The 13,090-nt window shown below is 41.6% G+C and overlaps 1 protein-coding gene and 1 long non-coding RNA gene across 7 annotated transcripts in view; one reads left to right on the top strand and one right to left on the bottom strand.

Moving 5' to 3' along the window:
* Positions 1 to 13,090, bottom strand: part of LOC142047878 (uncharacterized) — a 159,798-nt gene that overhangs the window by 42,295 nt on the left and 104,413 nt on the right. The gene's annotated exons all lie outside the window — the stretch shown is intronic.
* Positions 1 to 13,090, top strand: part of EFCC1 (EF-hand and coiled-coil domain containing 1) — a 93,674-nt gene that overhangs the window by 78,641 nt on the left and 1,943 nt on the right. Inside the window, exons 4-7 of the mRNA XM_032805650.2 lie at positions 378 to 513; positions 1,209 to 1,374; positions 8,854 to 9,012; positions 12,104 to 12,173. Coding sequence (XP_032661541.1) covers positions 378 to 513; positions 1,209 to 1,374; positions 8,854 to 9,012; positions 12,104 to 12,173 — 531 coding nt within the window. The remainder of the gene's footprint in view (positions 1 to 377; positions 514 to 1,208; positions 1,375 to 8,853; positions 9,013 to 12,103; positions 12,174 to 13,090) is intronic.

Genomic DNA, 13,090 nt, shown 5'->3' with positions numbered 1-13,090 from the left:
CTGAAACTGTGCATTTTAATGACCTGACACTGCACTTTATTAAAACAATTAAAAATTAAAGACCACGTTTAAATTGATTTAAACTGATGTAAATTCAGGGATTAATGCTCAGAACTAAACTATTGTTGATGCCGTCTACGAAATATTTGTTTGCAGTGGATCAAATCTTAGAACCACTAATTTTATCTCAGATGCTGCTAAAAAGCTATGGGAGTATTTTTATGCTGTTATGTGAATATGCCATTTCCCTCTTTAAAATCTAACATACTTAAGTGATTCACTTTCCCCTAAATAGGTGGAGTTGAGAATTAAGTATCCAAAAGGTGATGAGCATGACCAAGCTTTAGCTCCAGCTAAGTGGCTGTTCTTTTCCCCAGTGGAAGATCAGATGTTCCGTTCTGTGGAGGGCCAGGCTGCCTCAGATGAAGAGGAGGAGAAATGGATTGGGGACCAGCAATCCCAGGTGGCTGAATTGAAGAAACTTCTGGACAGGGTTCCCTGTTGTGGAAGTGGGTATGTTTCATGGAGATTAGTGTTTAGGCTTTGGTTGTCCCATTGCAAATTGTATCACATGATTTAAAGATTTCAGAAGTATTGTGGCTTTAGTAAGAAGCCTTAAAACTATTTCACAGAAACAAATCCTCCAGTCACACGACACAGACTGGGTGTAATATACCCACCCGATCCTAGCAGGAGTCAGAGAGGAAAGTGAGGCATTGGGGAGTGGAGGGGGAAGGTATGTGCATGTGTCTAAACTTTACTCAATGCTAGAGAAGAAAGTAAAAAGAGGTCCACATGCCAGAGGGAAATCGTTCTCAACACCCATACCCCAACATGTCACATAAGTCTTTATTGCATAAACAATCATTATGGATTAGAATTCCTTCTGGGAAATCTCCCCCTATGCTCCAGAAAAGATCTTTTCCATCATAATCCTTCTTCCAGTAAAGCCATGAGCGAATAGGCTTTCCAGTCTGCCCCCAGTCTCTTTCCAGCTGTACAAATGTAGAAGCTGTTAGTTCCGGCACCTCAGCTGATCTCAGCTGTCAGCTAAGAGGAGATGGGAAACCAGCATCATAGGGACCCAAACCATAAAGAACTCTATAGGTCAAAGTCACGAATTTGAATTTATGAGAAAGTTGGTCATAGCTCTTAAGCAGATTGATCTTGGCTGCGAGGTTTCGCTAACTTTTCTTTTTCAAATATAGATGTGATGACAAAATGGTGAAGAAACTGATATCTTATTTTGGGAGTGCCAATAATGATGACCATGAGAATGGCACTATGGAGCTAGCAGAGAGAATCACCATGTTAACTGAACAGCTTGAGATGAAAGGGAATGAAGTGAAAAAACTAGAAACAAACATGAAGGAGGTAACAAGTGCGAGGTTTACATTATTTTATGTACACACAGGATTCTTTTCATAAATATTTTAAATACTCATGTTTTGTATTTTCAGCTAATTTCTGTTAGCGTTCAACCTTGTTGATGCCTCACCACAGTGTCATCACTTCAGGAGTGGGGCCACATCCTAGCTTTGCATGGCAACAGCACTTCCAATATGACTATTGCATGAATGTCCATGGATCTGAAGGACTATACTGTGCAACACAGGCTATTTTCACAAAATTATGTGTTTAAAATTCTGTCCGATATCCATGTGGATTTAATAGCTGGAAAAGGCGCAGGACTGATAGCCCTGGAGAACAGAGTGCAGAGAGTAGGCGCAGAAAATACAAGGCTCCCCTGTGGTATCTCAGCACTGGGTGAAAGGCTTCACATATCCTATTACCAATCTTCTAACCGGTCCCCCAGAATAACCTTTTTAAATGCACCTCCAGTTGGCTCAGTTGCAGGTGCTCAACTTACGTTAAATCTTGCAGCTCACTGACAGAAGGAAAATCTCAACCTCAGCCTTAGGGGGCTGGGGTTACCTTAATTTCTAGTGCGGACATAACTTCAAGGTTCCAAAAACACATGCTGTCTCAGTATCTTCACCTAATCTTATTTAAATGCACAAAACCTCAGCTACTCATCTGTGTAAATGCCACCAGTCTTTTCCTGATAGAGGTATTTAAAAGTAATGAATACAGAACATGGCCCAGATAGTCACCTGTACAAAAGAGGAGCAAGTAAGTACCATATAATACAGTGAAACCCCACTATAACGCGACCTTTGGGGTCCAAAAAATCCCATCGCTACAAATGTGGGGTCGCGATATAGCGGGGTTTCAAATCAGGTGGTCCCCAAAGCGGTGCATTGAGGTGCACTGCCTAGTGCCCCTGGTGCCTAGTGCCTAGCAGGGGAGAGGAGCTGTGGCCCCCCGCCTGCTGGGGACAGAGAACTCCGGGGCTGCGGGCGCTGGTGCTCTCTGTCCCCGGCAGGTGCGGGGCCGCGGCTTCCCTCCAGCTTCAAGAGGAGCCGCGGCTCCCCGCCTGCCGGAGACAGAGAGCACTGGCGCCAGCAGCCTCGGAATTCTCTGTCCCCAGCAGGTGCGGGCCGCAGCTTCTCTTCCCTGCCATGGTGTTGGGGACCATTGGTACAGTATCATACTGTATGATACTGTACCTTAAATGGGAGCCAACCTGCGATCGCGTTATATGCGATTTTGCGTTATGGCAGGGTGCGTTATGGCAGGTTTGACTGTACCTTGGTACAGCTGAAGGGGGTGGGGGGAGGGAAGAAGGAGAAAATGTGCTCATAAAGTGCCTTAAAACTTGCACGATTGGGTATGGCAATTTATTTGTTTCTATGCCAGAAATTGTGAATACTATAAAAATGTTATCACCTCACATTGTTTTAGCCTAATTCGTTTCAAAGTTTCATCTGCTTCACAATCAAAAACTGGGTGTTTTATACTCCTTTGCTCAAAAGAAGTTTGTGGACTTTAGTGTTTTTGGAATGATTTTATTAATCACTAAGGTCTGTTTAAATTCATAGCTTAATCTTCAACTTTTCTGCATGTTGCCACTCAGTGGCTTTATCAAGATTTCTGTTTCAAGGACATGCTCTCCCCTCCTACCCCCTCCCCCGCAACACACAATGAAATTTGCTTAGGGAAAAAGTGTGGAAAATGAAAGGAAGACATACTTGCACCTGGCACAGTGTACTGGTGATTGAATACTGTCAGTACACTAGGTTCTATGACAATGTATCCCTGTAATATTACCTAGGTTAATGGAACGCTTTGCTTCTGTGCTGCTTAAACACCAACCACGTAAAAAGCTAAATGCACTCTGTTCTTACTGATGGTGGCCCCGTTTACCTCTTTTCCTTGCCTTCGACTCACACTTCTAGATGTATTCATCTTCCTTTTGCAAAGCTAGGAATGTCCTGTTGCCTGATTTATAACCTCTGCTGATGGATACGAGTTCTGTGTAACTTGCTCAGAAAAGGCCCATTATAAATTTTCAGTAGTTATTCTAGAATTCCAGAATAAAAATATCAGCTTTTCCTAAAAATCATACCAAAAAAAGAGAGATAAACTTCACATTGATTGTAGCATAACCACAAATTTTAAAATCAATATTTGTGAATCAATTTGCCTTTGTCATTACATTCCAGATTACAGTCCATTACAGCCTAGATTATTTACAATTAATCTATTGTACTGTATATCGCTGGTATGAACGCATCATTTTAGTTGGTGGGTTAGCTTGGAGCTACTGCTGCTACAAAGCTCTTTGGCAATAAGAGACAGTGATCTTGAAAGGATCAAAGATCAGTTTTGAAAAAGTGAATGCTCACCTGAACTTTCAAAATCCACAAAAAGTGTGCAGGAAAAAACTCTTAATACCCTCTCACCAAATTAAATGCATTGCCTGGTTTAATAAAGAAATCACTGAGAACAAGCTGTCACTTTCCATGGTGTGTTGGGGAAGCTAGCAACAGGCTCTGTTATTTAGATTTACAAAAACAATTCTGAAAGATGACATAAACAACATCAGCAGGCAGGTGAAGAGCAAGAGCTGCACATATGGACCAATCATTGATCCAATCTAAGATTACAAAAAACAGAAGATTAAAGAGGAGCTAATTTTGATTCATTTTATAGTGAGCTCCAATTCTCAATAACTGAAAAGTCTAAGTACCATCTACTGAGGACAAGTTAATGAAGGTGTCAGGCCTAGATGATAGATTGAGGAAAACATGAGAAAATTCTAAAGCTATATTGGCACTTTACAAAGCTTTGTGCTCTGAACAAATGCCTCAGCTTTGCAAGGCCAGATTAATCAAAAAGTAGAGAATTAATTTACACCTGTCAAAAATGCGCCCTTGTGTGCAAATAGGTAATCATGCAAGAATATTTCCAAGCACAAGTTTGCACATTTAGTTATGTCTGCATGTGCTTCTCTCTCTCTCTCTCTCTCTCTTTTTTTTTAGTACACACAGATGGAAATGAGCCCCCACTTTTGAGACTGGTCCACAGTTTTCAAATAGGGACAATTCACTAGCAGATTCTCTACCAAACAATGATGAACATAGAAAGAAAGGAGTTCTAGTAAGAAACTAAAGTGCCAAACATATTTATCAAATCTCTATATCCTGGTTTTGTGTTTGGGTTTTTCTGTTGCACTCATCATGTTAGTATGTGAGCACCCCATAAGCAGTAATGAATTTTACCTCATGAGGTAAAGAAGTATTATCCCCATTTCACAGATGAGACAGGTTAAGCGACATGCTCACAGCCAACCAGAAAGTCTATAACAAAGCTGGAACTGGAACCCAGAGTCCCAGTCCAGAGCCTTAAAAGTTGATCATCCTTCCTCCATATCTATATCTATACTTTATTATAGTCGTCATCATCTAATTTGCAACAAATGGGGTGAGAGAAGATGATAGATGTAGCCTATGTTACACAAACTACCTTAGAGAACTTTTTCAACCTACATTGAGGCACCATCTTCAACTGCTGGAGGAACAGTAAAGCACCAAAAGCAACTATAGGCATCTTAGATGTAAACAAAACAGACTAGGGGATGAAGGGAAACTAGCATCTATTTCATAGTAGGAGGTGATAGAGCATCAAGAGGTAAGAACTGTCTTGGGAAAGTTAGTATAATAGCAGCAGATTGGGAGGTACAGAAGAAATAGCACCATAGACGAGCCTGGGACAAGGAGACAACAGCAGAAATATTCAGTGATATTCTGAGCAGAGTATCTATAAAAACTAAAGCAGGTGGTTATGACATTGGACAGCTGAATGCTGGGTGGGCAGAATTAAAGTGGCATGCAAACTACAGAGAAAAGATTGAGTTTTTTCCAGAAGGGTTTGTTCAGTGACTGAAGGTGAACAGCATGGGGCTGCTGCCTTGCAGTAGCAGGCAGCAGAGGACATACAAGTTCATGTGTGTTTTTCACGCAGTGTAGCTAAAGATAAGATGCCCTGAAAAAATCTCTTCGAAGCAGCAGATTGGGTTCCTATTGGTTGTTGACGCAGAGGGCTGTTAGGACTCGGGTTCAGAATAGCTGTGTGTGAAAGAAGCAGATGCTGCCCAACACATTAGGAAGGTGGTGCAGGAGAAGAGGATCAGAGGGGCTAGAATATTGGGGAAACATCCCAAAACATTTTAAGAAAGAGAAGTGCTCTGATTAAGCAGATAAAGGCCTTTCCTCTCCGCCCCCCTCCTTTTCATTTATATATTGTCTCTTTCATTGTACTGATGTGAGGGGGAAATGTAGCTCTGCTTCATGTGTTTGCTAGAGCTCTGCGTGGATACAAAATTTGTATCCACGTCCAATTCGCAAAAATTATCCATAGATATCTGTGGCTATAAAGTAAGTATCTGCAGATTTGCAGGGCTCTGTAATGGGACGCACCTATGATGTGCAGGATATCTGGAGTGCAGAAGAGGAAAGGAGGAACTCTGCTAACTGAAAGAAGCAATAAGATTAATTCACAACAGACAATTCCCTCCCCACAACCTCAGAGAGCATTAATTATGCCTCAGCCTGACTGCTCCCAGTGATGGTGATTATGTTGGGTGTATATACAGACAACCATTTGTTTATTTGCTTAGTTCCTTCAAAATGGGTGTTCACTGAGGAACTCTCAAGTCACTATTTGGCAGAGGATATAGACTAAGTCATCCGAACTGCATGTTGTTCTGTAGGGTGGAGGAGCTGGAGGTGCTCACAAAGTAAAGGTCATGTGTGGCTAATGGAGGCAGCTAGTTTTCAGCTGATGCTGCAGCAAGTGCCAATTAAAACATACTTTTTCAGCTGTGTCATAGAAATTAAATGACTTTCTAGAAGGATTCTGTGTGGATCAAGGATTATCTCACTTCTGCACTCTGACCACGTTCGCTCTTGGAAGTGGAGGGGAGGAGTGACATTTTGCCCAGTTAGTAAACGTTGATTTGGATAATATTTTCTGCCAAATAAAATCTAAGAAGTAGCTGTTTAGTTTAAAGCCTACAGTTACTCTGATACATCTCTCTCTCTCTCTTGCTTCCCCTCCCAGAAGGGGCCCTGTTACAGTAGGGCGGGATAGCTCAGTGATTTGAGCACTGGCCTGTTAAATCCAGGGTTGTGAGCTCAATCCTTGAGGGGGCCATTTAGGGAACTGAAGGTAAAAATCTGTCTGGGGATTGGTCGTGCTTTGAGCAGGGGATTGGACTAGATGACCCCCTGAGGTCCATTCCAACTCTGATATCTATACAGCTAAAACAAAAAGGGATTAACAGAACCAGAAAACATGAAATTTATCCCACAGGATTTTGTTCATAAATGCAGTAAGAATAAATATATTTGACTTCTCTTTGCAGCAAATAATTGCAAAGAATGATAATATTTAGGAAGGTTGTGTGCTCTGCCTGGGTCTAGTAATGAATGGGATATGAGGTTTATTTTGATTTAATTAATTGAAGGAGCTTAGAGCTCATGAAAGTCAACATTAAAATATTTAATCTAAGCACTTTTCCAATAGATGCTTTCCAGGCTCACTTTAATAGCTTGCCCAATGCACTACATTCCAGACCAGCACTACCTCTCCTAGTCCTGGGCCTCTGATGAGCAGATCTCTCTAACAGTCCATATTGTGGGGCAGTTTTATGATGCAAACAAGGGGGCTAACATGAGCTCTGAGAGGCAGAATTAGCTAGTGGGCTGACCATGGGGGCTGACCGCTAGGAACTCCAGAATTCTGGCTCTGATAAGGATTTTCTGGCTGGCTTTAGACAAGGCATTTAACCTCCTTATTTCATTTTCCCCATCTGAAAAATGGGGATACCAATGCTCATCTGTCTCTTTCCCTGCCTCCCTCCCAAGATATTATGAAATTAGTTAATGACCAATCTGTGTTCTGAACTATTATTTCCACATATATCCCAAAGTGGGATTTGAACTTGTTTTTACAGAAATGGGAGAGAGAGAGAGATTCACAGAGCTGGTTACTATGATTTAGGTCACATGAGCATCTTGGCATTTTCCAACCAGCAGGGAAGATGCAGTTCCTGTTCCAAAGACAGTGTAGCATCTGACAGGCAAGAGCTGAGAAAAGGGATCCAACATACAACCCAGGTGATCAGAGTGATGACAGGCACAAGTCCTATTTCTTTACAAATATGAAACTTTGTAAGTTAAATGTTAAGTTGCCCTTCCTCCACAATACTGCCTTGTCTCTCTTCTACACCAAAACCCAGCTTTTGATACCTCATGCCCGGTTCTCCCAACATTTGACATCCTCCTGCCACTAAATGAGCATTTAACTCATAAGAAAAATACATGAAACAAATAAGTAGATGACTTAGACAGTTTCTTGTAAACATCTTGGAAGAAGTAAGTTGTGAGGAAGGATTTAAGACCCTGATTCAGCAAACAGCTTAAGCAGATACTTAAGAAATTCACCTCTATTCAGCAAAGCACTTGTGCAAGTGCTTAAATGAGGAGAGGTTATTAGAACTGGTCAAAAATATTTCAACATGACTTTGTCCCATCAAAATATATAGGCTTGTGGCTACAGCACTTGCCAGAGATATGGGAGACTGGCTACGGAGTTTGTATCTCTCTGGCCTGGCCCACAAAATATTTAATTACTTTTACAAAGTGGAACAGCTCCAACTGGAAAGACTGGGAGAGAAACTGATTCTATAGCCTGAGAATTAGGATGCTGACTGGAAATGTGGGAGACCCATGTTTTATTGGTTACTGGACAGTCCTAGAGATTGGCTTTGCAGTAACTCAGGAAGGTCCTGATCAAACAAACCACTTAATCACATGCTTAACTTTAAGCACATGAGTACTTCCATAGGCTACCCTTCAGCCTGCTTCAGTGCCTTATTCAAACAGGGCTTTCTTGAGCTGGTCTGCAAACCACTGATCTCTCCCCATTTAAGCGTGTGGTTAAATGCTTTGCTGCATCAGGGTCATAAAAGTTTCCCCAAGACTCACTTTTCCCAAGATGCTTACAAGAAACTTGCTAACTAAATCACCTACTTATTACTTTATTTTATAAGTCTGTGTTCTATGCATAGTGGATGGGGTAGAAAAAAGTGTGAAAATAGTTGTGAGAGAAGCAGAGCCCTCTGCATTATCCTTCTTTGAAAAATATAGATATAAGAAAGACTGAAGTACAGAATTCAGAATGAGAACAGTTACAATTTCTGAGTAGTCTGGTTGCACCAAATATTGAATGAAATATCATGAAGTAGAAGAGCAAATGCACCTCCTAGCAGTTATTTATTCAGTGCCTTAAAGAAATGTAGCAATAGAACAAAGTGAAGAATTTCCCATCAGAATAGTTTTCTGGAGCAAACTGACATTTAGCAGATTGGACGAAAAGTTAGCTTTGCGATTATTGTGCAAGAGAATAAAAGCTCCAGTGCTTTTAACTTCCTGTGTCATTGTCCAGATGAAAGGCCCATTGCTAGATGAACTGCAACAAAAGGTGGAGGAAACTGAATTGTTGAAAATGGAGCTACAGATGTTGGAATCTGAGAGAGTTAGGCTGTCACTGGTGGAAGAAAAGCTCATGGATGTTTTACAGCTTCTTCAACAACTTCAAGACCTGGTACGGCAAGAAAGTAGTCCAAAGAACAAGAACTAGTTTTGATGGTGTCCCTCCCAAACTGAAAAGGATATTTGTACCTTACATCCAAATGCAAGGGTTCCCTTACATGCAAGACACACAGCTGCACAGCTTTGCCACTGGAACCATCAGCTCCAATGGTTGCGTTGCAGCAAAGAGGAAAAGCCTAGAAGTTCTTACTTGTGACTTTCCAGTATAGATGTCCAAAAACTCTCTCCTCCCCCCAAACAAAAGTTTGAAATCATAGTAGTTTCAGATTTTCTAAAAATCCACTAAATTAGGTCCAAGCCCCTTTCAGAGCAGGATTTAGTCCTCCAGAAGAAAATGCATCAAATATTAAATTGATAGTGTAGTACTCACCCAAACACCCAGTACATCTAAGATGCTGTTCTTTGGGATCATACCTACATCACTGCATGGATTGCTCTGCAATATGAATTTGTAAGAATCAGTCAATACTTGCAGAACCAGATCATGATATTTTCTCAAAGGCTGGGTGTAGGGTTCTCTTTATTTCAACTGTCTTCTGGAAGGAGTCTGCTGGCTTTCCACACTGCCCCAGTAATAGCTTTAGAAATAAATGCCCTCACAGCAAACTGACTTCTCTCTCCATTTGGAGTTTCTGGGGTGCACAAGTTAGGCCTGCTCACCCCCACATCCACAGGAAATATTTTTGGGAATGGGTTAGTGGTAGCCTGGCTGCCTTCAATTCAGTAGAATCAGGTCTGAGAAATACTTGTCTGATCCTATTGCTACTACTTTAAAGAGCCTTTGCCTGGCACACCCCAGAACGCACATGCATAGATTATGCACCACTCACCTCCATGTTATTGAAAAAAAAAGAAATGTAGGAACATAATCCTCCCTTACATTTTTATTACTCTTCATTTCCAAGCACTGAAATACCAGCCTGATGTATGGTCAGTGCTGGGCTGAAATGCAGCAGCTAGCTACAGTACACAACAGTTCCTCAGTCTTCTAGCACATCCAACTGCATCATATGGGGCACTAGTGTAACAAGAAGAGTACAACTTACTGAAGGAGCAAACCTCCTTCCTGCAGCACCAGAGATGTTTCTGAGAAGCGTCTCATCCAAGTACTAACCCAGAGAGGGGCTATTTAGTTAATCAGAGCTGATGGAATCACAGCACAAAGTGGTTCTTATTTAAAATGTGATGGGTCAGTCCTTCTTAAATCCCTGCTTCAGGTGGAGGGGAGTGGTGAGAATTAGCCAAGACATGAGCAAGCTGGATAAGCTATTGAACATGGGGTATGTTAGGAGTTGTACAAGTCTGCATTGCACTTTTAGGAGTTAATTTTTTATATTAGGATTCAGGGCATCTCCTGAATTTTCAGCAGAACTGTACACTGTGTATTTAATTAGATTATTCACACACATAATGACTTCACCATGTCTGAAGTATGCTGGTGTTCTACAGCTGACTCTAGGGAACAAATGCAGTATCTCAAATTATGATACCTTACTTTAGTGCTTAGCACAGCCCATTTTAGTTTCACATCCCAAGTCTGACACTGCTTGCCACATTGATCAATAACAATCCAATCCAATGAAGGATGTACTATTAAACTGGCAAAGAATGACTGATTGTGATTGACAGCAGGCATAAGAACTTTCCGTGTCAAGACTTGGACATGTCATTCACTGGTCAGCAGTGTTGTTGAAAATCATTCCAGCTTAGGAGATGATCCATCATGCAATGTGCTACATAGTTGTGAAAATACTGCTTGATGCTAGTCATTGCTGGAAATATGCCTTTGTGTCTGGCCATGTTCCCTAGGTCCAGTGAATAAAGAAAGATGATTTACAGGATCCCCTGAAGAATGTCCTATAGAGTCCTATGGAGGAGGTACATTAGATGAATGAGAAACTACAGTTACAGATGAATAAGCTTTTAAGGCTATATTGCCTCTGTAAATTCACCCTTATGGATACAGCATTCCCAGCATTACACAAGTGCAGGAACCTTCTAGAAAGCTGGGCCAGTCTGGAGCCAAATAAGTATCCTCTTGCAGCACTGAATGTTCAGAACAGAGGTTAATTGAAGGGTCATGCAGTCCCAAACACCTGAGTTCCTGTTTTCACTAAACCCAAGGGGGCTATACACAAGTAGGACTCTGAAGAGGAGAGGAAGAGGAGTGGATGGGACATGTGAATAAGCAGATGCAATAACACTTGAACTGCAGTTGTGAGCTGTGCAGTTCTCTTTTTTCAGGAATTGCTTCTGCCTATTGCCACTCCAAAGAGTTAATCAAAACATCTTGCCCTCTCAGGTAGGTGGGCTGAGGGTGCTAGTTAAACAGACTGCAGGACTGGCTCTCCCCCAAACGAGAGTTAGGTACCACGTTAAGATAGTGGTGCTTTCTAAACACCATGTGGCAACCTCAATCGTTTTTAAAACGGAATCATTACAAAGGCAGGCCAGCCAAACTGCCTTAGCCCTAAAAACTGGAGGTACTCTCAATAATGTTTAATAGATCTCAGTAGACAGCAGCCAAGAGAGGGTTGATTAAGGACCTTCCCTAGCTGTTTCTCCTGAACAACACATGCAGTGACTTCCCCTAGTTTGTGTGTGCTTAAAATGGTATCGTACGTTTCTGAAAATAGGTGCGGGGGACCTATTTCTGAGGCCTCACCCACAATCCATGTATTTGTACTGCCTGTCTTTCAACACACAAGGGCTTTGCATGAACCTAGCCAGGCCTTTAATAGTCCTGAGTATGCCTATCTCCTCCTTGCATTTCATGATAAGCATGTGCATCTGGATTTTCATAGCCATAAGCTTTTGAAAGCTCAGCCCTGTGCTCTCCATTTCCCTTTGAACTATTGCAGATTCTTATAGTAAAGCCAGGAACTAAGGAACAGGGACACCCAAATCTGCTGTTCACTATGCAGTTTGACTCAAAGATTCCAAAATAAGACACCATGTTATGAGGCATTAATCTTATTCTCATTTTCAAATGCAAATCCACTGTACATATATTTAGATTTTGTTGTTTATATTAAGCTGGTCAGGGAGTTAATTGTTCCATGATATTGTTTTGTGTTTTAAAGAGCATATCTAAGCGAGCCTTGGGGAAAATCTTGCTGAGCACTTTGGAGTCTTGTCGTGACCCCCACCATGGTAAGAAAGTAAAATACATATGAAGAATAAGAAGTGTGCAAAGTACATTTGTAATTCAGAGTCACTTGGGAGGCAGATTATATACCTTGTAAACAGTAGACAGAAAAGCAAAAAGTCACTCACATTCATAGGGGGAAAAATTACTATGCAAGACCCCTACTAAAACTGAAGGCTTCAAATCTTTGAAATTACAGAAACTGGGGCATCATGCTAAATTTTACCCTTAAGCTGAATTCTTCATCCCACTGAAATCAATAGGAGCCATCTGCACACATCCAAGGGCAGAAATTGCCCACGGGGCCAGATTTTGCCTTCTAAACACATCAGTGTGGTTGCACAGGTATCAGAGAGCAGAATGTGGGCCCCTGAGTCTGTAAACTGACCACGCATCAACATTTACAATTTCATTGTTTAGAGTTCTTCTCTACCTGACATAAAGAGAAGGTACAAAGGAAAGCAGCATCTTTCAGTAAAGTCAGTGGGTCAAACCTGCTCTCCATTAATAGTAGCCTTTCATGTTCTTTGTTACGAAAATTAAATTTGCAAACTCATCTCCCTGGACAATAGCCCACTGTGCAGAAGCTGCCTATGGAAGAACCATGCAGGCTTAGGCTTCACAGCCTGGAGGTTTAAATTTGATTACTTTGTCCCTGTTAGCAGAGCTTTTGCATTTACCTCCTTCAAAGAAGCTGGCATACTGTACCCAGTCAGTTTGCATAGGAAGACTGCCTGTAGGGGCTTTTAATAGGCAGAGAGGGGTCATAGAAGAGATAATGAAAGGGTAGATGCAGCCTGAGGGTTTGTTCTGCAGAATACTATGAACAGTAATTCAGGGAAGGTAACATGTACAAAACGCCCTGGCTTCCACGGAGCTTTCTTGCCGTACAAAAGGCTTGTCATTAGCATGCAGTGATTCA

This window comes from Chelonoidis abingdonii, chromosome 17 (genome assembly GCF_003597395.2).
Source record: "Chelonoidis abingdonii isolate Lonesome George chromosome 17, CheloAbing_2.0, whole genome shotgun sequence".
Taxonomy (NCBI): domain Eukaryota; kingdom Metazoa; phylum Chordata; order Testudines; family Testudinidae; genus Chelonoidis; species Chelonoidis abingdonii.
Note: the sequence above shows the minus strand (reverse complement) of the source record. Positions and strands in the feature narration are given on the sequence as shown.